Source organism: Python bivittatus, unplaced genomic scaffold, assembly GCF_059951505.1.
Source record: "Python bivittatus isolate LINGU-HERP-01145 unplaced genomic scaffold, Pbiv_v1 ctg000960_np1212, whole genome shotgun sequence".
NCBI classification, from domain to species: Eukaryota; Metazoa; Chordata; class Lepidosauria; order Squamata; family Pythonidae; genus Python; species Python bivittatus.
The window spans coordinates 6,430,223-6,455,817 of record NW_028277124.1 but is presented as its reverse complement, the minus strand read 5'-3'; the positions used below and the strand labels follow the sequence as shown (position 1 = coordinate 6,455,817).

The window sequence follows — 25,595 nt, the reverse complement described above, 5'->3', positions numbered from 1 at the left end:
CATTCCATGATTTGATATTGATGTACCAATTTTCAGCTGATGAATAATTATATGCTGATAGCTTATAAGAGTCAAGTGGAGTCTGGAAGCACTATGTGAATACAGGTTTGGTTTTTGCTATCTTGAGTATATGATTTTATTACTTTCATCTCAGTCAGAAACTTGTCAATTAGCTGACTTTCCATTAATCAAGGGGGGGAAAGCATTTTTAAATTGGTAAACATGAAATCTTAGTTTGATTGCCATGCTGATTGCACAAGTTGTCACTTGAGTCGCTACTAGAAAGAGCAGCTTAAATCTCCGCACAGTTCAAGGAATTGCTTGCATTTTATGGACCAATGAATTACTAGCTATCATTTTTTCTATCATGAGTTGTGTTTATGTGTTTGTGTTTCCCACTTTTATGTTTCCTCCTATTTTCTTACCCAGCCCTAATGAATAGTAAAAAATTGTGTTATTTTTTTCCATTATTATTATTATTTTTCCATTGTTATTATCTAAATGAGCATTATATTTTTTCAACTAATAAGAACTATACTTGAGTATTGCCTTTTAATATGGAATTGTATATTTCATAATAGATATTTTCAGAACATAATGTGTTATATTAGAACAAGGATACGCAACTTCTGATCCTTTGCATGGTATTCTGAGGGCTGCACTACAGACATGGGTGGGACAGCATTTGTATTTATTTTAATTATTTTACTTAATTTCCTTTTTTCCCTACTCAAGTAGATCCTTTTCAGAATTGGGGCTCAATTTTGGAATAAATTCTAGAAATGAAATGCTTTGTGTAATAGTGGTTGTGCTCCCATGTCTTGCTTATAATGATGCTGTTTAGTTGCCATATAAGTAAGCTTAAATCTGATTTTCAAATATCTAAAAGAGAGTCATGAGAAAAACTGTAAAAAGCTATGTTGTTGTGCCTGTTGAATATAAATTACTTTGCTCAAATAATACACAAAGCAGGAATCACCAGTGTTGAAAACTGAACTAGAATCAATTTCATCCTACAAAGATAGGTTGCGGTCATATCTGCTCTGCATACACTTCGGTCAAGTACTTCCATGAAAGCCTTTTGTTCAGGTCAGACCATTACAATATAAGCCATCCAGAGCATGGAAAAAATGCTCAGGTTTTCTTCCAGATATTCCAAGTTTTTAAAGTTTCAAAGAAAGGCAATGTGACATTCTAGAAAGTCATCCCTAGGCCCTGATGCCCTTGAATATTAAAATTTAACAGGTATATTACTGCCCGTAATATGCATCCAGTGGACAGCTCCTAAAATCAGGTACTATGAATAGGTTATGCTTAAACATCCCTAAAGATAATAATGTTTTTTGAACATGAAGCTTTTGACTAAAACACAATCTAAATGTTTTGAACTACAGTAGCCAAGAAGCTGTTGATTATGCTTCTTACAGATCCATTTATTTAGAAGAATAGCGACATTTAGTTGTACAGCTTGTTAAAGTAATGTTCTTGTCATGTGTTTTTGTTGAATATTTTATATTTGTAGTAAGAGGAAAGTTTTAAGTGGATAGTGGTGAGTGGTTTGGATAGCTGAAATGCTTTATGTCATTAGCAATAGTTCATCCAAATACATAGCTTAACCCTTGACTGCATAGTTTTGTAGTATAGATCACAGTATGTGTACAGTACTTATTATCTAGGATACATAGCTTCCTCAAGGAAAAAACTGGATAGACAATAAAGGGTGAGGGTAGGGATTAAGTGGACAATAGCCTCCAAGTAGGCCTCAGTATGGCTGTTTAAACAATCATTGTCATTTGTCAGCAGTATACAGTATAGTAATGTAACCTTTAGGTAATAGTTCTGTGTGAACTTCCTAATGAAGTACCATTGGATACAATAAGACTTACTTATCATTAAATATAGATAAGACTGTATCATTAATCACCGTTGCTTTGGTAGGGGGTTTGTTTTATTATATTTAGGGCTGCCATGTTTGGACTGAAAAGACGGCAGCAAAGAGTTACAAATAAAATAAAATATTTTTTGTGATCATAGACCAGCATAAGCAAAGAGTTAGAATTTTCTAGAGGTTGTCCAGATTTCTCCAGTCCACATATGGTAGCCCTAATACATTAAAAAAAAAAAAAAGTGCTAAAGAGATCTTTCAGTTAATAAAAGATTGCTTTTTGTTATGTTGAAAGGCTATAAGTTACAAGCACAATGATAACTTATAGCGTAAGGATGTATTATATACTGTTGTTTGGATTAAGATGGTGTAAATATATTTAATTGATGAATTAGAAACACATGACTAATTAATAGATCAATTAATTAAGGTAAAGAGACTAATTCTCTTCCTTCTGGAACTAAATCTCGCCCCATGAATTTTGGAAACTAACCTGCTCTTGTACATTATACGAAGGGAAGCTTCCTTTTTTAGTCAGATATTTACAGTACTATATACTAAGTTTATTTAATGAAACTAGGTTTTTATTAACATTCTTGTTTTATAACAAAATATGCCATCACTTGTATTTAATGTTTACACTGTTAATTTAATTTTAATGTATAAATTTAAATGTAATGCTAATGTTTAAATTTAATGTCACACTGTTTTGTTTTGTTTTGTTTTGCTTATAGATCTTAGGTCCCAAGATTCCTGGCAGGGTCCTACGCCTCTATTTCAACAACCGCCACAAAGATTTGACAGGTATGATGAAACATATATTCTGCAAAATATATCTTAGGTTTTAAATAACTATTTTCCTTTATTATATATGGAAGTTTTTGAGTAAATTATAATTTCTACTTTTCATATTTTTTATTCCAAATAGGCATGGTTTCTATCTCTAGGTTTTTTTTGGTTGGGGAAATTTTCTAAAGGAAAACCTTTTCTATAACATATCAAAACTTCAACATTAACTTTGCTTTGGATATAGCATTCTTCAGGCTGTGGTCTCTATTTCGTTGAAATTCAGCACTGAATTTTGGCTTAGGCAGCTCAGAACTGCATTAGGTTCTGGACAGGCTAAACAAATTTCTTTTTAGTAGAGTTGTGGAACTTAATGAGGCATAACTAATGGTGGTCCACTTTTATCATCTCTGTGTTGGAACCACAGTATTAGCACAGACCAACCATTGATTCTTGCTACAGACCTCTTGAAGTCCTAATCAGCTTCTTTGGTACAGCTTTTTCAGGCCTGACAAGTCTATTGTAGGGCCGTGTCACTATAGGTCAGTAGTTATTAGTTGCTACTGAAAACAGTTTCTTTAACTACTTAAGACTGAACTGAATTAAATACAGGAGGGACTCTGGGGAGGATTAAGGAATCTGCAGTCCAATAAGTACCATGGAACAGAGAGAATGTGACATGGTTTGATAATAAGGGATGTCTTGTATATGTGTCCTTCATTGAGAAGCTGATTGTGTGCCCTTAAAACCAGATATCCTGGAGTTTGCAAAAGAATATCTCTGAATAATTTATAGTATATCTGTAGTGCAAAATAAGATTATTATTTTAAACTTATTGCTAATTTGAGCATATTTTGATGCATTGTTCCATTGTGTAAGAAAACAATTCATAACAAAATATATTACTGTACTTCCCAATTAATCCATTGTGATTTTTATTATATTCATTGAATCCCAGATTGAATTTTTCTGAGTGATATGTTTCTAAGGCAATACAATATTTCTGAATTGGAATTTCTTCTTCATCAGCAAACTGAATCCAAAAACTATTGCTGCTCTGATACTTTCATTGTGAGGTTCTTTGTGACAAGATTAATCTTTTCTAGAGCTTTTCTACATTTAACGAAGAAAAAATAAGTAGTTGACTTGGCTGAAATTGTTCTTTTTCTGTGTCAAAGGGGGCAGAAGGTAACATAAAAGGGGAATTACATGATTAAGATTTTAATTTGATATAAAGATAGAGAGTAGTTTTGTTTTGTTTTGGGGGGGTTCGTTTGTTTTTGTTTGCTAACCATATTGCATCGTATTCATGACAGGTCTCTGTAACTCTTCTGATAATTATATTTTAAATTATACATTAAACTAACGTATCAGTTTATATAATTGTCAGAAAACTTATTTCAGCAGTTTCCCTCCTACCTACTCACCAAGAACTTTTTAAAGAGAGATTTTTTTAAAGAGAAAAAATGCATGGTACTGTTTCAAATAGTATTGGGGGAGGTGTTGTATTTAAGGAAATGGTAGTTAATCACAGAAGACACATTCTCTAGCCTGACTGATAAAACAGAAATGTAATATATAAGTTTTAAAGTATTATATTTTACATTTTGCTTCCATTTTATTCTGGATGCCATTTTGAAAGTGGAGATTACAGAATACTAAGGATGGAATATTCCAAACAGTGATATTTGTTGTATTTCTCTAGGTTGAGGTTGCATGCTATTGTAAAATTATATATCCATTGTCTTCTCTTTTTTAAAAACACTGTTGGCTTAGTAAACAGTCCCAGATGTGGTAATTGACAAATAAATGTTCTGTGATTATCCAAATTGAAATGGTTCAGATACACATCAGTAATCTCACTATGGTCAGTACTTGAATGAGAATCATGGCTGTGCCACTCTGTATATTATGAGGAAAGAATAGTAGGGTAATACATAACATTTGATGAGGTAGTAGTGTTTTGGTTGTTTATTAAATTATTTCTATTATTGGATCTGTGATATAATTACTTGCAGTATTTTTTAATTAGACTCTTTAAAGAAAATATATAAGGAAGCCTGAAAAAGAGACATGGAGAAAAAATAAAAGAATAAAATACAGACGAATAAACAAGAGACATGTCTCATGAAGGTTATAGCTTTCCAGTATATCATTAGCTGGTTATAAATCATTGAATATATTCTATTATTTTAAAAGATTAAGAATCACTGTTAAGCTTTAAGGTAAAAGTGAGTATCAAGAACCATGGTCAACACAGTATAATTCACTGAGTAAAATTATGAACTATAATAAATTCAATACAAATTACTAAGAATCGATTCTGATGTATAAGCCTGTAAAATTGAAATACAGGTAGTCCCCGGGTTTAAGAACACCCAGTTTAGGGACAACCCATAGTTAAGAATGGAGCCTATTGTAGCAAAATTTGAGTTAAATACACAATGTTTCGAGTTCATTACACAATACTACTTATACAGTATTATACAATAATACTGTTCTGGCTTACATACAAATTTGACAACCCTTGGGAACAGAACCCATTCTTAAACTGGGCACTACCTGTATAGTCTCCATATCTGACATAGAATTCAACTCAAAGTAGAAGCTATTCTTAGACTATAAGGTGATACATGGATTGACCATTTCCAAAATTTTGGTTTCTCTCTGCAATATTATTTCTGAGGGGGTTGATACTTTTCGTGGCTTAATTATATTTCTGTGGATATTAGATGCTGAGGCCAAACACCACTATATTCACTGTTGCTTTTAAGCGTCCCAGGGGGGTTGCTTTTGGTAACAAAAGTGTGACTTGATGGATCTTTAATTAGATCCAGCACCAATTTGTTATATAAAACATGTTTCAGAAAAAACAGTTCATCATGAGTCAGGGAACAATCCATGTATCCAAGCTCACTACTAACTAGGGCTGTTTAGTACTTTGGATTCATTTAGGAAGAAACACATGGGAGCACAAACAATTCACTTCAACTGCTAAAATACCTATTTCTAGGGAGGCTTCCCCTGTAGTTGTGCAATCCTGGAAACAGATGCATCTTCTTTAATGAGTCACAGACAGGTGCTGCATTTGTGCTCCCGCTGCATTCTGAAGCACCTCTTCTAAACTGAAACTGACACACTGTACAGCTCTGCCCCTGAGCACCCACAACTCTGTAGTGTAATCCCTGTCTGCCCACCATGGAAAATATTGCTCAGTTATCACTGCTAATCAGTGACCCAGGAAAATAAAGTCCCTGTTCTTTAATGGGGATGCACTGCTGGGATGTTGGAACTGTAGAAGAATATGAGGATTGTACTTCAATGGGCTTCTCCTTGGTGAAAGAAGCAAAAAGTGCATAGAGCAGTTTAGAGTAGTTTTCTGTTCTTTGATGGAAACACAGGTGACATGCTAACATTATTTTTCCTCCCACATCTCAAACTTACTTCCAGGATGGTTTGTGTGTAGACCAGAGGAGGCAATACTTAGAATTTGTTCAATAGAATTTGTTCTTCATTCACTAACAGAGTGATGCTATTGGATCCAACCCTGTCTAAAGCTGACTTTAATTCACCAAACAAAAAAGAATTCTCTGAATTCTTAGTCATCTTGTTTTATAGAGGTCCATAAAGAACTTTAAAAAATATTAGCTCTGTCTTACACCACATATGGTAATTTCTTACAGATTAAATTCTGACCCAAATAGCAATTGTTCATTTGATGTCTGTTCTCCAAGCACTATGTACGCTGGTATCTACAGTACTCTCTGCAGTTGTAGGTAATTACTTAGCTAGCCAATTTTGTTAATCCTGGGTTGTTGTTTTTTTACACTGTTAATGATCCAGTATTTTGCTTGTTTTTTCAAAATTGAGCTTTTGGTCACACTGATTAACTCCTGCCTCAGGGAGCTCTTGGTATTAATGTGTTTTTCTGAGGTGTGCGTTTATGTGTGTTTTTCTAATAAGTCATATTCATGTACATACACCTGTTGATCTAGACACTTGAATCATTTCTTGTTAGCAATCTAGGATGCTATTCTCAGGGATAATAGACATTGCATTTGTGTTCCCATATAAACTGTACAGCAAATGTTAGTCTGTCCGTGCCAATTAGTGCTTACGTTGCTAGGTCACTGGTCAATTGAAACTGGCATCAATAGAACTTGAAAAGGTTTCTTCCTGATCAGACCTCCTGACATATTGAATAAAATAATGGAGGTGCACAGATATAACAGCTAATGCTCCTACCCTGGATTCAAACTACTTTGCAGTAAGAATTCATTTGCAACCTGCAATTAACTAGAAAGAATGTGTTCTCAAATGTGGCCTGAATGTTCAGAGAATAAAGCTTTACTATTGCACTTGTTTATTCTTGATATGTTATTTTCTGATGATGTGATTTATCCTAAATCTCTTCTTCATATCACTGCACAGAAGCATATGGAAAAGTCATTAATGGACTGGTTCCTTTTAATTTGTCTTTAAAATCTGGATTTGAGAAAGACTTTTAAATCCTTGTGTTTGTTGCTAATTGATATGTGAAAGTGAAAGGACAACATAGAGCATTTCACTTTTTCTGTATTCACTTCATGTTCTATTAATGGGGAAGGAGTGACCTTATTCTTATGAACTGAAAAGGGCTCCAAAATGTGTAAATAAACTATATGCTAATCAGAACTGAAAAATGCAGTAACCTTCAGTTATTTGCAAAACTATTGCTTTCAAATAAATAAAAATAAATACACTATCATCTCCATCTCTATTTTTGCCCCTTTCAGAAATTCTGGAGCTACTCCTCTTCTTGCCTGGAACCGCATGCCCCATTCCCAGGGTTCACCATACCAGCAAAATCAATATCAAGGTCCAGGGGGACCAGTGAATTATCCACAAAGGCCCAGTGATCGGAGGGAACGTGGAAGACAGGTAATTTTTAAAAAGTGTGATGTTTGGGTGGTCTCCTAAGAAGATATGTTAGGAAAAACTTCAGAAAGTAACATTTCAGTTCTTCATCATGATAGGATATAGTGTTATTGGCCTGAGGATTCAAGGGCTATATTAGGTATGTTAAACATTTGGCTTCTTTTAGTAGTTTTACAAGATACTTCAAAATCCAATGAATTAGTGATTTAATAAGCCAAAGAAACTTAACTATCATTAAGGCCATGTTAGTTACTGGGATATATGTTTACTGTGACCATTTCATCTTTATCATTTCATAATGATCTCTTAATTGATTAATCAAGAATCTAGTTGAAAGCATCTGCTATTCCAAAATATAATAACTACTAGAAAAATAAGTTGGGTGATAGAACCAATTTACAACTGGCATTCTGAGTTTGAGGGTCATCACAAAAGACAAAGGCTGGAGCATTGGATGCTGTGCATAAGATACCTCCTTTTTTGGTCTTTGCCTTTAAAATTGTATTGGCAGAATTTGATTTCTCAGTGTGGTACACCTGTTCTCTTAAGGTGAGCACGGGTATAAGTTGGTCCCATATCTCTAGACTTGATTTCCTGATAGTATTACTGCCATCCATGGGTTGAAGGTATTGTAGGATGTGTCAGTGTTCAGTTTGTCCATCTGTTCAGTTACTCATGAGGTTTATTAAATCTATTATGCCTCTATAAAAGCTATAAAAGCTAGCCTTTTATTTATCTATGCAAGAACTACAAATCAAAGCTATGCAGCCAGGCTGGCTTAGGCCCTCAGTAAATAAATGAATAATTCTAGAAAACTGATATAAAAAAATATTAATACTAACAGGACACTGAGCTTCAAAAGACAAGTGCTGAGTAACCAGAAATCTCTCTTAACTATTACAATGCTTCTTTCCTTTGTAATTTTCTTTCATAAGAGAGGAATAGGATTATCTGCACACATTGCCACAGGTCAGATAAGAACATTCTTGTTGGAAACCAAACTTTTTCTATTCAAGATATTGCAACAGCTAATTATTTCAACTCAAATATTTCAACCCAAGTATCAGTGGAAAATTAAGAGATGTAGTAAATGGATAGAACCTTCTGCAACAATTAGATTTATTTATTTTATTTACCCCATGTAGCGTTAAGGGGTTAGAGAATTGAAAGCATTCCTTCTCATCTAGCATTACACTCTGGAATACTTTGCCTTCTTAGGTACAGGTTGCCCCCCAACCTTTTGGCCCTTAAGATCTGTTTATTTTGCAAGGCACTTGGATGCTAATGACAGGGCTAGCCTAATTAGTTTTGATAATTGGGATTGTAATTGTACTTCAATTTTTTTAATCTTCAGTTTTGCTTTATGTTTTGTTGTATTCTCATCCTGTCAACTTAATTTTTTGTATAAATAAATAAATAAATATGGGGCACCTACATCAATCAGAAAAAAATTCTCAGCCACTTTTGTTTTATAAATACTTTAGTCTCTAGAAATAAGTGATAGGAAGGAATTGTGATTCATGTTAATAAAATATTAATAATATTGCAACAATCCCTGTCTACAGGCTCAAAATGTAGTAGAGCGGATGGTGCAGTAATTAGGGTATTAGACTAGGATCAGGGAGACCCAGATTAAAATCCATCCTCAGGCACAGAAGCAGACTGGATGGCTTTGGGATCATCATCAGTGATTAGCCTGGTCTTATTTCATAGGATTTGGGGGGGGGGAATTGGAGGAGTGCCAAGTATGCCACCATAATGTCCTGGAGGAAAGCACTGTATAAATCTCAATAATACTAATGATAGAGTGTGGTGTGGTAGTTAAGGTACTGGACTAAGAGAGGGGAGGCTCAGATTCTAGTTCTCCTTTACGCACAGAAGCCAGATGGGTGACTTTGGGCTAGTCACTGTCTTACTCCTAGACTGGGAAGTTGAAAAACATCTATCTGCCAACCTGTACTGGACCAGTGTGGTAGGTTGTGATCCATAACCTTCAATGAAGAGGGCTTCATCTTACAGAGGATTGATTTGGGCTGGGTTATCATCAGCATCTGCATTAACAAATGAGCATCTTTATTTTAACATTCTTGCTGCCAAAACTGAAAACCTTTTTACTTCCACTTGTAATTGAATTTAATAGTATTTATAATAGCAGGCAGCCAGAAAGTGATAGCAATATAAAGGGTTTTCAGCCTTTCCTCTCATGCTGAATTTGGTTCTTAAAAGCTTGTTTCTTGAATAACATTTTCCTAATATGGGTCCATGTAGCTAAATTTAGAAAGATAAATTCTTTCCACTGTCAGTTATAGATAGTCTAAGCCCATTTTGTAATCATTATCTTATAAATACAGAATTGCACACAATCTGAAAGAAAAGTGTGTTCCTAATCTTGATTTTTTTCCCCCTTGATCCATTGACATTTCATTCCTAGCATCAAAACACAGTAATCCAGTGATATCTCTAGCTTGCATTTGTGCATTACTGGGATGATTGCATGAAAGTATAAGCATATCAGCAATTCCTGCCCGGAACACCTGATACTGAATATCTATTGAAATTGTAGCAAGCTGTTGACAAGCTGTCCTAAGCATTTGGTAGAGGCTTCTTACCACAGTTACAGGGGGAGCTGTCCAAACACTTAAGCAAGAATCACTGGGATATGGTTTCTGTTCAAAAGCTGCTGTCTATATCAGTTGAGGGTGCTGATAATGAAAGCTGAAGTCCTGTGCATACAAACACATCTCAAAGTTGTAGACATCTCAAAGTTGTAGAGAAGAAATAGCTAGCTACAATATACTAGCTTCTTCCAGTATCTAGAATAGCTGATGTTGCATCACTGGCTATCATCAGCAGTTGCTTCCTGCTTGATGTGGGAGATGCAGAATTAAAAATATGCTCAAGATAGTAGTGATTATTAGTGGCATATGTTGTTCATTTCATCTTTTTCCAAAGAATGCCAGGTCCTAAAGCTGTTGAATTCAGATTTGGGTTTCATTTTAAAATGTTCTGGGTGCTCTTTTAAGTTAACTGCCAAGCTCAAATGGTTAACATAATTCCTAACAAAAAAGGAGGTTGTATCACTTGGCTTACTAATAGATCCACAATCTACTTGCTTGCTTTTGGGATGGCAGTTGCTGGATCAGCAAGCTTAATGTAGAAGATTAGATTTAGTCCTCAAACCTTCTATGCAGAGACATCAACATTGTTTAATGAACATGGTGTGAAATTACAATGTTTCTTCTTCAGAGCATTTATAGAATTATTTGATACCATGAACCTGTTTTCATAAGAATGTATCTGTTTGCTGAAAGGGCAATTTAAATGATAAAGTGGTAGAGCTACCATTTGTGAAGTACATTTGTGAGTTTTAGATTACAACAAGTATATACAGCTTTCCGGAAGACCAGAGCCACACTTGGCCTTTGAGTGATATACCAAGGATCAGATTCTAAAAAGGGCCAAAATAAAGTAGACAGGCAAAAACTAATTTTAATTCAAATTAAATGCAGTAAATATGATGACTCCCCAAGTATTTAATAATTTCTCTCTTTTTGTCACAACTAAAATTATGATTTAATGACAACTTTTAGAAGGTCATTGAGGAAAAAATCTCTAATAGGGGCTTAGTCTGTGAACTTAGACTAAGAAAAATATGCATAAGATATATATTTTATAGTATAAAATTATGCATGATACATATTTTTTTCTTCTTTCAGCACAATACTCAAGGTCTCCCTGTTAAGGTTAATGCTGAGAGAATTAGAAAGAGTAGAAGAAATATTTCTTCACGCTGCATTTAATTAACCTGTGGAATTCACTGCCAGTAGATGTTGAACAGCTTAAAACCTGGATTAGGCAAATTTACCAAGGGTGATAAGATTATTATTGGCTATTCATCATGATGCTAAACATTACCTCCAGAACCAGATGCTGTAGCTTCTTAATAATTGCTATTGCTGGAAAATACTAATAAGGAGGTTCCTGCTTGTGGACTTTTCACAAGATACTCATGGGCTTCACATAGGCATTTAGTAAGCCACTATGTGAACAGAATACCAGAGTATGTAGGCCTCTGGACTGGTCCAATGCAGCTTTGCATTCTTAAGAGTTATTTTGAATCAGAACTTTCATTCTGAAGTCCAAATAATGTAACAGTCAAAAACACAGCTCAAAACTAAGGCAATTAACTAAATACTATGAATTTTACGTGTAAGTATGCATTATAAGAATAATTCTTTATCCTGTTTGCTTGTGTTTGTACTTGCTACAGGTTTTTACTTAAATGAAAAAAGCAGCTCCAAACATGGAGTTGATTGATTTAATGAGATTAGACAAGCATAAGCTTTCATTCATTCGGATCAGTGGGATATAAAACTGCTTACAGACAACAGACTTATCATACAGATGGTCCTCAGTTAATGACCACTCATTCAGCAACTGTTCAGAATGCAACGATGCTGAACGAGTGATACTTATGACCAGTCCTCAGAATTCAGGCCATTGCAGCATCCCCACAGTCACATGATCACAATCCAGGCACTCAGCACCTGATGCACAGTTACGACTTCACAGTGTCCTACAGTCACATGATTGCCATTTGCAACCTTCTTTCTTAGCTTTCAACAAGCAAAATCAATGGGAAAGCTGGTAGGAGATTGCAAATGGTGACCATGTGTCATTCTATCTAGAATGTCACATGGTCACCATGTGAATATTGAAGTGCTGGAATTGCTATCGCTAAGCAGCGTCACATGACGTTGCGCTTTACGACCATGTCACTTAGCAGTGGCAACTCTGGTCCAAATTGCTATTGTTAACTGAGGACTATCTGTATTTGCCTGTATTTGCTTCTTGCATTACAGAATAATAAATATTTGGGTGAGGGTGTTACTTTTGTGGTAAAAGCTGTGACTAGAACAAATAAAATAATACCATATTATTTATTTTTGCAGGGTTATGGAAGACCTTACCCATTGCCACCCTCTTCTGGAAGATACAGCTGGAATTAGACGTTTGCCACTTTCCACCGTTGTTTGTATAATCATATAGATCACCTGGGTATTTTTCAGGTGATAAGCTTTCTTTTTAAAATGTGTACATTTTTACCAGTAAGATTTGATATTATGGGTATGTTGATTTACAACTGTACTTCAGAATATGAACAGATTTTCTGATGTGAATAATGAAGCAGGAGTACAGGTCTGTCTTTACTGAGTGTAGAGGCTTTATTGCCAATGCTGTTCAACTTCACATCAGGGTATCCATTAGGTGCATGCCTAATAAGAATGCATTGTTAAGAAAAATAGCATTGAAAAAATACACAAAAATTATGTAGCTGTGGACCTTGGCTTGCAAAGCTTAAGCACAAGAGTTAAAGACTTTAAATACTTCATCAGTATTTCCTTTAAAATGCTTTGTTTTAATTTCTTCCTTTAAAAATATGGCTACTGAATTTCCCAAGTAAATATTTCAGCTTTTATAGCATCTGTGTGGTTCTTATGTAGTTTATTTCATATTGTAGTATTAAAAAATATAGGAATTCTTAACTTTAGCTCAATCAAGACTGTATTTTATCAGTTTGCTTGGAAAGTATGAATTGGTGAATTTTATACACAATAATTTTATACACTTTTTTGTCTCCACTCCTCCCAAAAGCAGTGCATGCGAGCTTTAAGGTCATCTAAAACTCACCTAACTTAATGATGTATATAAGACGTGTACAGGTAGTCCTCAACTTACAGCCACAATTGGGATCAGAATGTCCGGCACTAAGTGATGTGGTTGTTAAGTGAGTCGCACCCAATTTTATTACCTTTTTGCTGTGGTCATTAAGCAAATCATGCTGTTGTTAAATGAATCCAACTTCCCCCATTGACTTTGCTTGTCAGAAGCCCCCTGGGAAGGTCGCCAATGGTGATCACTTGACCCTGGGATGCTGCAACTGTCATAAATACATGCCAGTTACCAAGCACCCGAATTTTTATCATGTGACTGCAGGGACACTGCAACAGTCATAAGTGCAAGGACTGGTCATAAATTACTTTTTTCAGTGCTGTCATAACTTTGAACAGTCATTAAATGAATGGTTGCATGTCAAGGACTACCTGTATATACTAACACAAAGGTGAATAATGTGTGGTTCTCCATATATTGCTGAATTACTATTCCAATAACTGTAGCTACATGACCAATACTGAGGAATTCTGAGAGCTATGTTTTTGCAATATCTGGGATACCCCATTTGTCCAGTAAGAGCTGTTCAAAGCCTCAGGTCACACTATGAGTTGCATATACTGTTCTTCAACAAATAGTTTCTTGGCAGAACTAGAGAGAGGAAGAATCAGCACAAGAAAATTCTACATGGGACATACTAGACAAAGATGGTGTAAATACAGTAACAGAATTTAATCCCAGATACATTTTTTCAAGAAAGCACCCAAAGCAACTTGCAGTTTTAAACACTAAAACTTAGAAGAAACTGTATAAATTTGGGCTCATTTGTATGTTCCCTTTCAATAGTTTTACCTTTTATCTGTGAATCTGTGAATTGAGCTCTGTCAAGAGTCCACGACTAAGAGAGCACTGCGGTGTCACTTCCAAATGGAGTATAGTTGGATATATTTTTAGATAACCATCTAAATTAACTATTGAGAAGTTGAATGATGAACATGCAATTTGCCTTCTAGTTCTTAAACACACAGATTTAATTTTAAAAATGAAAAGTTTTAACCCAGGTCCCAACAGAAATGGTAAGGAACTCTCCATATTTTCAGAAACTCTTCATATTTTTCTAGACCTAAAGAAGTAGAGTTCTTTCAAGTTGAACTTGACTCCTGGGGACTTCACGGACTTGTGTCCAGTTCTTACAACTGTATGGAGATGACACAATTGTACTGGTGGATTTTTTTAAAAAAATCCTGTACGTAGAAAACTACCAGGCTGAGAAAGAGCCTTTAAAAGTTGTTTTAAGGAAGATACCTCTATCAGACAAGATACACTCCATATTCTAGTATCTCTAGATTTCACTTGTTCTCCTGCTTCTCTAACTTAAAAGCTTAAATGTGTTTAGGATAGAACTAGAATTAAATTCTGGTTGTGTTGTAGGAATTGCTAAATTTAACACATTTTCTAATATTGGTATAGTATTCATCTATAGAAATAATTTTTAATAGTTAAAAACAAATACAGCCACTCTTTGTTTAACGACTACCTTGGTTAGCGACTGTTCACAAATTCCACAGTAGTAAATGGAAGTAAAATATCATTTTCCAACCAATGCGCACACTTAAACCAAATTTCTGTGCCTGACAACAATGCATGCCAGAGTGAGAGTAATGCTGGCATAGCTGCATGAGAGAACTTTATCTGAATGAGATGGCAACAACCAGCGATCTTCACAGCATCTGTGTTTGTGTGTGTGTGTGTGTGTGTGTGTGAGAGAGAGAGAGAGAGAGAAAGAGGTGTTCGCTTAGTGACCATTCACTTAACAAAATTGCTGAAATGGATTGCGGTTGCTGAATGAGGGTGTACAGTTTACAATTCCAGTGAAATACCTTAGAAATGCAGATACTTGCTCTTTGAAACATAAATATGAATTTTGTCATGAAATGAAAAAAGGTGAGATACATGTGTGACACTATGCTGATTTCTGGACTAGCATATATTGCTTGCCTATGAGTAGAGAGATAGACCTAAGCATTCACATGCTTTCTTCATGCAGCACTTAGTACAGGATAGCACATTTAAGCAAACAGTGGAAGGTTATAAAAATGACAATATTTCCAATATTGTACTTACTCATCAAATCAGAATAATAGAAGCAGGGTTGAATTCAAATATTTACCAATTCTCATTTGTGTAAATTCCAAAACAGTTTACAGCTTTATTAGACAGTGCTATAAAACAACCTAGTAAAAAACTGTAATGAGCATGAAACTGAGCAAACTCAGGGAGGCAGTGAAGGACAGGAGGGCCTAGTGCGATGTGGTTCATGGGGTCACGAAGAGTCAGACACGACTTGACAACTGAACAACAACAACAACAAAACTCTAAATATTAGTTGGAGTTACTGCACTGAAAAGTTAACATTGAAAAAAGTATTCAAAGTATGGTATGCTGCCAGGGGCAGGTAAATCTCCAGGTCAGGCATCCTAACAATTCCCTCTTAAGCAAAATAGTCAACATAGGTGAACAAACATTTCCTCTACTATTCCAACTATCATTGATCCTTTTTATCTTCTTTTTCCTATTTATGAGACGGTAACTTAAGAACTTCACCTTTGCTATTACAGTCCTGTCTACCGCATACTGTACTAATCTCCATTATTCTGGAACAACAGATTCATCCTTTTAGATAATTTGGAAGTCTTAATGTTTACAGTGAGGAGTAGGAATAGAGGATGGGCTGAAAATATTAGCACAAGCTGCCAGAAGCTCTTGCCAAAAAATGCAGATTGATAGCAGCAATTCACAGGACCCAGTATCGAGTATTTAATTTCTCACTGCCAACATATATGGTATGGTGGGGTGGGGGGGGGAGGAGGAAAGCCTGTGAAGAAAGAAGCCCCAAATTGCAAGGCTGCTTTTTGACCCTGGAATTTAGTCCCAGGAAATCTGGGAAGGGGCAGAATTTTAGAGGAAGACTATATGAGACCCTGTGCACCCAAGGCTTAATATCCAATAGAATTCCTTTTCCCTAGAAAAACTTTAAGGGAATCTCAGCCAAATCATATTACAATAATAAAAATATTAAGCCTGAGGCTGCAGCGGTCTGCATACTTAACTCCAGTAAGACTAGTTTATTTAGTTGGACTAACGAGTAAACGTTAGCATGCACATATAAACTAGTGGGAGACAAGGTCCTCCAATTTCAGTTACTCTAGTTCGGGGCTATAGCGTGAGCGTTACAAACTCTGGAACTACATATGCCGTGGATGGGAGATTTCAAGATGCTATGGCAACAAACTGGGTTTACTATACAAGTGCAGTCGGTGGAAAGCAGCAACCAGCCACACCACTCCCTGAAGAGCGTGTCTTGAGATACGCTACGCTTTAGCTGTGGGCTTTCCAAATAATCCTTGACCAAGAAGTGGCTTTCGCGAGGGGGAAACCGACTGTCCCGCCCTCAGTCTGCTTCCAGGACCCCCAAATGGCCCAGAGGCTGGCCGCCTTCGAGGTCAGGGGGCTCTCTTCCTGGCCCCACCTCCGTTCTTCCTTCACACCCCGACAGGCGATCTCCACCGGCGAGAGGACCTTCCCGCCAGGAGCGATCACCTCCAAACGAGGCGCGCTTTCTGCTACTCGCCTTCGCGACTGGCCCAGCAGCCCCACCGAGACCAAGACTGCTTGCAAGGGAAGGGGCCCGACCTTTGGGGCCCTTCCGCCTTCCTCCTCCCGCCGGGGCCTCTATGCTGAGGGAACCGCCGATTCTTGGGCGGCTGGACCGCCATCGAGGCCTTGTTTTAAAGAAAGGCCGCCCCCGCCCCCGCGCGCTGTGGCCCGAGAGTTGCAGCTGACTTGCGGCCACCACTGCAGAGGAACTTTGGGAGGCTCTTTGTTCCCACTTGAGACCCCTTCCTCGCCGGGCCGCTCCAAAGACACTTATCCCCCTCTTCAGATAATGAGCTCCGCGAAGGCTGCCCGGCTTGTCTTCGCCTTAAAAGCCTGGCGAGCACTAATTGCCGGAGAAAACCCTTTCTTTCAAACGCTCTGAAAAAATGCTGCAGCTGAATGGGTGGAAAGCTTTTCCCTGGGCTTCGTGAGAAGAAGTGCTCGCAGCTCTCCGCAATAGGCCGGCTTTGCTTTTCATTAGAAGGGTCTTTAAGTTGGAAAGCAAATTAGGAAGAAATGCTTAGAGGAGGTAGCTATCGGGGTTTCGCTTGCTTGCCCGCTCTTCCTACATACGCGCACACACGTACAGAAAGGCGTGGAGGCCACGCCAGGACTAATTTGAATAGTTTGCTACATTGGAGAGTCCCAGCAGTTAAGCGGGGCACTTTAACAGCAGTGTCGTCCTAACTGCTGCTAGGCGCTGTATAAGACACAAGACTTCGGTTCGGATGCGGCGGGAGAGAGGTTTGCAACGTGTCTTTGACTTGGTGGTTGTACTCAGTCGTCAGAAACTCTGCCACCCGGGCTTCGTCTGTTTCAGATGTGCAGCTAAATTGTGCGGGCATGTACCAGTCTGCTGAAATGAGGAGGCCTTTTGGCAAAACAGCCCCCTCTCCCAACCCGGCGGCTGCGTCCTGAGCATTAAGAAGCCTTCCAGGGTCTTGGTGGGTAAGACACACAAAAGGAGCTAGGATTAAAATTAAACTTTTAGCCCACACGTAAGATGGAAACCTTTTGTGGGACTACTTTAATAGTCATTATTATTTCGAATAAATTTATTTTAAAAACTAATTTAGTTTTTTTTTAATCCTAAGATTTTGTTTTTAAGAGCATCACTCATTTTCACCATTTTCTCACCTTTCCATCTAAGCTTCTCATTCTGACTTTTAAAAAAAATCGTAGAATAAGAACATGGATGTTTTCATATGGCATGGCGGTCTACTAAAGGTTATGTCATGATATATTTTCAATGTTTTAAGACACCACAAAATTATTTGACATCTTCTCCATTCCTTTAGTTGGTGAAATGGAAAAGGCCTTGCAAAAATCTTCTACTTAAAGTAAGACCTTCCAACCAAACGAACTCTTTCTATTGTCTGCTGTAAAATTTTGCTGCGCAAACCTCCACCGATGCATCCGGGAGCCCTATCCCAGCATCGGGCTCTTGCCAAGCGAAACTCTGTTCCTTTCTAATGCATTCCAGCCTGCCCATTTAAATAAAGTTGGGTAAACTACTTGTTTTAGAGAAAATCTTGCAATTTTGAAAGCATCGCACCTTCATAAATTGAAGTCTCCTCAAAACTGAATGGACAGGGAAAACTTGTTTCAAGCTTTGGTCTACTGAAATGTAAATTCTCACCTTTTCTTCTGTTATTATTTGGGTTCAGTGGGACCTCTCCTCCCCGAACAATTTAACAACATTCATTTGGCAGAGCGCTTATCTCATCTCACCTGTTTTTGCCAAAGGAACAACTTGGTCACTGCTTTTGGTCTGGCTCCTAACCGAGCTGGCTGCAGTTTCAAGCGATGGTCTGTGGGTCCGAGTAAGGTATCCCAAATCCAAACAAGGGATGCAGACTCCGGCCTCAGACACAACGCTTTCCAGCGGAACAGGTTCCCACGTTCAAATGCAGCCCAATCCGATTCCCCCTTACAGTATTTGGAAATGAGTTCTACAGAGAGCTGAGTTCAAAGCCAACTCAGACAGCCAAATTTAGGGAAAAAAATCCATGTTACAATCTCATGCTCACTCAGGAGTAATTATCTCCACCTTTCAGGGAGCTTGGTTCTTGGCAAATTCACTTAGCATTACAATAGCAAAGCAGTAGCATAAAGGTAGACGAATAAGCAGTTAACCATGAATTCTGTAAATTTCTGTCTTGAAGCTAGTGGATCAAATAATTGCACACACACCCCGCCCCAGCTCAGATCCTGTTCATTTACCAACTTGCACGTAGTTGCAGCTAATTTTCTCTTCCCTCACAATCTTCCTCTCTCCTCCTTTAATATTCTTTAATATTAAAGAACAGTATAGCTAAGGAAAGACAGGAGGGAGGGCCCTTTAACGCCATAACAAAACAACCTAGGTAGCTGAGTTGGTCCGAAGGAAGTAAGCAACTTCGTTATTACACAAGAAAAATATAGTGGTGTTCTTCAGTAAATAGCTAAACTATGTTTTGTCCAACATTTATTCAACATAATAAATACAATAACAAAATAAGGGCAATGGAAGAAGAGGACTGTAGCATACAACCCTGTCATTCGCAAGTTGTCAGATTACTTGGACCACAGCACAATCCTACATGCGTCTACTCAGAAGAAAGTCCCATTGCGTCCAGTAAGGGTACCTCCCGAGTGGTTAGAAATAGAGGATTAAGCTTAGATCACAATCCTAGCACGGTTACTTGGTAAGTAAGTTCCACTGAGTTCAATCAGTCTTTTTCCTACAAGTGCATGGAACTGTAGACTAAAGCTATTTAGAACCAATCCCGTACGTGCTATTCGCAAGCAAGTCTCTTTCAAAGAAAGTTTCACCCAGATAATAGTGCGGGCCCACATTTATTTCAACCAGACCTCAAACATGTTTAATCCGATGCAGTTCTCTGAACAACATTCCTCTTTAATTGGTATTTGGAGTTCCAACTTTAAGATGTTGAGGTATACAAGGTATTGTCTTTATTTGATCACTTTTATATGTGGACCCTAAACTTAAAATACCCAAATAAAATTAGTCTGCCTTAGAATAATTTGATCCCACTACACATTCCCATTAATTGTAATAGTTCCGAAACCCAAGTTTTACACAATCCTGAGAATGATTACACAGAATGAAGTTCTACTGTGACCAACGGTTTTTACTTCTAAATAGGATAGCAATCCAACTTCCTTCAGAAAGACACAGTCCAGGCAGTGACGTTTTAAAATCCACTAGTTTTAAGTGAGATGGGGAGTGCAATCCTAGGACATCTACTCAAAAGTAAACCTCACTTAATATAATGGGACTTGCTCTCAGGTGAGTATTATCTCATATACTTTTATTTAGACTTAGAACATATGACAAATGCAACCAACATTTTGGTGGCACGCACTGGCCTCTTCTAAGTTATTTCAAAGGAACCAGTTCCTGCCTTCCACACATTTGGAAGTGCATGTCATTATTCTGAACTAAAATCTTTATCCCGACTCTGAGCTCATCTGAATCAGGGTCCCACCCCTCCACCCCCAGCAGTGTGTTTCCATGGACTTCGTGTTTCCTAAGGCACGTTCCGAGGGTAAGTTTTCCTTCACTTACATCATTGAAATGAGTGGGGGCCGGACAACAACTCTGGAGTTGTTCTCTTAAGATCCTATGCTGAACGGCTTTACTTAGAAGAAAAAACTATTTAAATCAGCAACAAAAATGCTTTGTACGGTGGTAGTGATCCCATTAAGATTCGTAAACTGGAATATTAAAGGATTATAGTCTGCCCAGAAACACCTAGGAGCCAGCCTTTCACAGGAATGGAGAAAACTGATCTTTGGTGTCTCCCTTAATTGAAGCTTCCACAGGAGAATTTCTTGTCCCTGCCCTTTTTAAAGTTTAAAAATGTTAATGTATTCCTGATATTTCTATTAGTTGCATGAATTCCACCAGTTGCTTCTTGACTAAGTTATGATCAGATTCCAACCCAGACTTTACTTTATTCAATTTGCGTTCATTTCAAGTTTGTCAAAGCGATTGACAAACTTATTTCACTTTCATTTTACTTATTAAAAAGCTACATCTCGAAACAAATAGAACTGCAGGCTGCTTCTGGAAAAAAATTGTTGGTTGTTCCTGACCAAATGAGAATAATTATTATTCACAAACTGTGTGACAATTAAGACCAAATCAATCTTAGAAACGATGGATTAGGAAATAATAGCTTCATTTTTTAAAAAAATCCAAGCAGATAAACAATTAATCAATAATAAAAATATTATATAATGACTGACAATATTTTGTAAAAGCATTGCTTGGGGCCACATCAAAGATGCAACCTGGCTGCAATCTTACACATGATCGAGACTGCTTCTATCCTGCAAAGTTTAATGGAATTTTAAACAGAAAAAAAAAAAAAATGCAGTCTTCCTAACTGCCCCAAAGTAAATCTTTCTGAATTCATTTATCCTTTATAGGATGAGTATAGGATAACAGCCTAACGCTCCTCACCCTTTGAGCCTTTTGTGGTATAATACTTTATATTCATAGAACCTGTTTTTTAGGAGTGCAGTCTGAGAAAGAACTCATATGAAAGTGTTTTCCATTTCCTCTCTCCCCTCACACACAGTTTGTATTTGGCTAATTCCATCTTTTTTCTTAATCTGTTTTCTATGCCGCCAGTTACATGATTCAAAGAACTCTACCGATTCTGCCTCCCGTCAATGTCTACCTTTTCCTTTGATTAAGAACTCCCTTAGCAATTCAGTAAATTTTTACAAACGTTAAAGTTCAAAATGATTAGAGGTAGGTACACCCTTCCGGGAAGTTTGTTCGTGCTGTTGCTCAGCTCCTTCCACAGGAGAACTTCCCGCAGCATTGTACCTTTGATAAGAAATCCACAGGCAGGTAACATTATATGTGCTAAGGATGATTTCCTCTTCATTTCATCAGCCCATTTACCTTTTATTGGAACGAATTGTAGTTTGCTTTACAGTTGACTGATGTTTGCCGGTAATACACCCAAATCCCTACTAAATAATACTTGACAATAACATCTTTTTTTTTCTTTTAAATCTGAACCCCCAGATTCAAAAAGTTTCTTTAAAAATATCATTACCGGGTACAGTGATACAAGTAGGTCTCCTCCCCTCCCTTCTCCTCTCCGCGAGTGTCGCCCCTTCTCTTTTGTGAAAATGGCGGATAGTGTTCGCCAGTCGACCTTGAGTTACAATTCAATCAGCTCTCAATCAGTAATAATGAGATTGCACTTAAGGGGTTCCCAGATAAAATTATTATTAGCATTATTTGTAGTTCGGTTTGATTCACCAGAAGTAAGATGCACTTCAGAAGGCGATTGTTGATCTTGTTTTAGTTGCCTTTCTCAGCTAGGTACGCAGGGAAGCCTGGCTCCAACCGACTTCTGGAGCTACCCTCGCCCACTTCGGGGACTGTCTCAGAGCAAGGGGGGCTTTCCCCCTCCCCTGCAGCCGCTGAGAGGGACCTATTGTACAGAGCATCTAAGAACGTTCCCCACCTCGGTTTTCCACTTGGCCACTGAAGGCCCCTGTCTGGTCACCTTGTCTACTGGGGGGGGGGGGTGGCCAGAGCGAGATCCTGGAGCAGCCGAGGTGGGCGGGCAGGCTGGCGCGGGAGAGAGACCCCTTCCCCCGCAGTGCCCAGGTTTAGCAGGGAAGGTTCTCTGCCAAGGATGAGCTCCGAAGGGGAAGGAAAGAAGTCAGGGAGCTGCCGATCCAGGCTGCAGTACTAGAGGGAAGAAGAGTCACCTCGACGATTCGCTGGGGAGGAGGACTTATTACCATGTCCGCCCATAGAGCAAGCTGGCATTGACCAGGCCGCCGCTGTAATCGACAGCAGCTGCGTCCATCTGTGCCAGAGAGCTCACTTGGCCATGCAGGGAAGGGGGGCTTGGGGACATCTCCTCCAGGTCCGGCGCTTGGCCCAGCGAGGTCCCTTGCGTCTGTTGGTGCTGATGCTGAGTGGCACTCCCGCCCGCCCCACCGCTGCCCCCGGCGCCAGAAGCTTGGCTGGCGGCGGCTTGGCCGGCGGCGGAGGCGGCTGCGCTGTGCGGGCAGGGTTTGCCGTCCTTAACCAAGACGGGCACCGCCACGCGCCTCGGGGACGCCGCCTGTGGCGGGGGCGGTGGCTGGCACAGGCCAGGTCCCTCCGGTGGCTGTTGCTGTTGCTGTTGCAGCTGCTGCGCCGCCTTGTCCTTGGCCTGGCGCTTCATCTTGTAGCGGTGGTTCTGGAACCAGATCTTCACCTGGGTGGGCGTGAGGTGGATGAGGCTGGCCAGGTGCTCCCGCTCGGGCGCCGAGAGGTACTTCTGCTGCTTGAAGCGCCTCTCCAGTTCATAGACCTGGGCCTGCGAGAAAAGCACCCTCCTTTTCCTCCGCGGAGTGGCGTGAAGGCTGGGGGCCATGGATTTGGCAGCCTCCGCAATCCCTGACAGAGCTCCCATGCCGGCCATGTTCATGGCCCCGGACGGGCCCATCAGCCTGGAAACTGAGGACACAGGCACAGGTTAAGAGAAGCTGTCATCAGGGCCAAGAAACAGAGAAGGGGCGACCTTGGAGACAGTGACCAGCGGTCATAATCACCAGTGGCGTTTCAAAATTAATCACTTTAATATCAGTGGTTCCTCTTGGCTAACGGTACTCCATTCAAGGGAGAAGAGGAGCTTCTTTTCCTCACCATTCAGCCCTGGGATTCTAGAGTACCTCTGAGCACATCCAACAAGTCTCCTTCCCACTGTGAAACTCCAATTGTTCCCCAAACTCGGGACTTCCTCACCCAGGTCTGGGAAGAGGACACTTGAGGAAGAGCAGTCCCCAAAAGAGGGCTTCATACGGGACGCCCTTCAGAGCACACACACCCACCCCCGGCAAAGAGACCCCCCCCCAGCTGATCCAGTCCCTCCCTCTCTCGCCCCTCCCCGCTTACTGGTGGGGTACCGGGGATCCGGGTTGGCTCCGTACCAGCCGGAGGCTGCTGTGCTGCTGCGCACGCTGTCTGGATAGGACGCCAGGTCGCCCACGTTGCCCAGCCCGCCGTTGCAGTAGCCAGCCACCGAGCCGTGAGCGAACTGCGAGACCCCTGCATGGGCCATGGGGTGGTAGGCGGCAGTATTGTGGCCTGCCATGGGGTGCTGCTGCTGTGGCGGGAGGGCTGAGCTCGAGGTCTGCCGGTAGGCGGCGGCGCCCACTCCCACGCCCAAAGGTGCACCCAGGCTGCCCTCCATGGCGCCGAACTTCTTGTAGGTCTCCTCCATGGGACTCAGGATGTCGGAGACGGAGAAAGGAGTCGTGTGCTTGGGGCTGAGCGACATGGCTCGCCGGGCAGCCCCCTGGTTCCCTTCCTGATCGCCCGGCGGACGCTGCTGCTGAGTCCAGAGAAAAAGGGGGCTGAGCGCCGTCGCCGCTGCGCGGGAACCCGGCCAGGAGGAGGAGGAGGAAGAGGGGGCGAAGAGGAGGGGAAGGCGACGGCGGCGGCGCGCCAGCCCTCCCTTCGCTCTCTCTCTAACTGGCGTGTATTTTAGACCGGCGGCGCCAGGTTTACGACAGACACCGCGGGGGCGGAGCCACACCGCTGCCCCCAGCCGCCAGCCCCCCGTGTACTCCCTCGGCCCCGGATTCTTCGCCTGGCGCCCTCTCCGGCGCGGGAGGGGTTCCCCGAATCTCCCTTCTCCAGAGTCTGGAAAGATTGGCAGGCCCCCTCCCAGCAGCTCTTCATTCATACCCGCGCGCCACGCTGGGAGGACAGTCCGACAAGGTGTGGCGGGGTCGGGGGCTCTCCAGCTGCGTCCATTGGCGAGCGCTTCCAAAGACCTTTAGCTTCAGCCCTGCCCCTCCTCCCCTGCGAGGTCGAGCTCCCGACTGGAAGGGTTCCTTCTGCCAGTTCCCGCACCGCACCGCACCGGTGGGAGATCCTTAGAGGGTGTCCAACAGAATATTCTGAACCTGGCCAAGTAAGGTGGTGCGTTGGCCACCCCGATCTTGGAGATCAGCGGTGTCTCCAGAGCCCTCTGTTCTTCTTTTGCCAGATTCAGACAGGCGCTAAACTCGACGGGCGGGCGGCTCCCCTGAGAGCCTCTTCAGTCGAGATCAACGCGAGCCTTCGGGTTCCGCAGACTTCCCTGTCCCCGTAAGTAGTATCGCTTGGACTGATGAAGGGGGTGGGCCATTCCTTTGGGCCCTTTAGCACAACCATAACAGTCAAAAGGGAACAGTGCAAACTAGGGGGCGGTAGTTTGGGGCAGTAAGGCCACCCTTCCTTATAGGGTTCTTGTTGAGATGCTGATATGCTGACAGCGAAGCGCACTGAACACTCAAAAAAGGAGATTGTGCACACACACAAGGTAAAGGGTGACGCGTTGAACTAGGAGGACCTGCTTGAATTAGTTGGCTGCAAACAAGATGCCGAGCCATCCTGACTTCTTTTCCAGAAGTGAAAAGTCGGAAAAGTGGGGAAGTAGGTAAAGGGAGTGTTTTGAAAGTGTGAAAGACCTTTCCCTGCCAGGGGCCTAGGCATTATGGGAATTGTGTCCACGCATCTGGAAAGCTTCAAGCTGGGAGACTGGTGTAAAGCGCCCACACGATGCCCAAAGAAAACCCAAGAATGGGGACACAGTCTCAGGGAAACCGAAGGGTGGCACTGGCAACAGAATTCAGTATTGGAAACACTGGTTCAAACACTCCA

The 25,595-nt window shown here is 40.3% G+C and overlaps 2 protein-coding genes across 3 annotated transcripts in view; one reads left to right on the top strand and one right to left on the bottom strand.

Annotated features, from left to right (window-relative positions):
* XRN2 (5'-3' exoribonuclease 2) overlaps positions 1–13,072 on the top strand; it is a 73,872-nt gene extending 60,800 nt beyond the window's left edge. The window contains exons 28-30 of the mRNA XM_007421396.4: positions 2,620–2,689; positions 7,447–7,591; positions 12,541–13,072. Coding sequence (XP_007421458.2) covers positions 2,620–2,689; positions 7,447–7,591; positions 12,541–12,597 — 272 coding nt within the window. The 3' untranslated portion in view covers positions 12,598–13,072. The remainder of the gene's footprint in view (positions 1–2,619; positions 2,690–7,446; positions 7,592–12,540) is intronic.
* A 9,620-nt stretch (positions 13,073–22,692) lies between these two features.
* On the bottom strand, positions 22,693–24,225 carry NKX2-4 (NK2 homeobox 4). Of its 2 annotated transcripts, XM_088131463.1 has the most exons (3): positions 23,841–24,225; positions 22,930–23,402; positions 22,693–22,857 (listed from the first exon to the last, which is right to left on the bottom strand). In XM_088131463.1, exons 1-3 carry the CDS (start codon positions 24,223–24,225, stop codon positions 22,693–22,695), a joined length of 1,023 nt encoding a protein of 340 aa, XP_087987589.1. The 2 variants fall into 2 exon arrangements, with proteins under 2 accessions (XP_087987589.1, XP_087987588.1); XM_088131462.1 differs by having other exon boundaries at positions 22,693–23,402.
* Between the last annotated feature and the right edge of the window lie 1,370 nt (positions 24,226–25,595).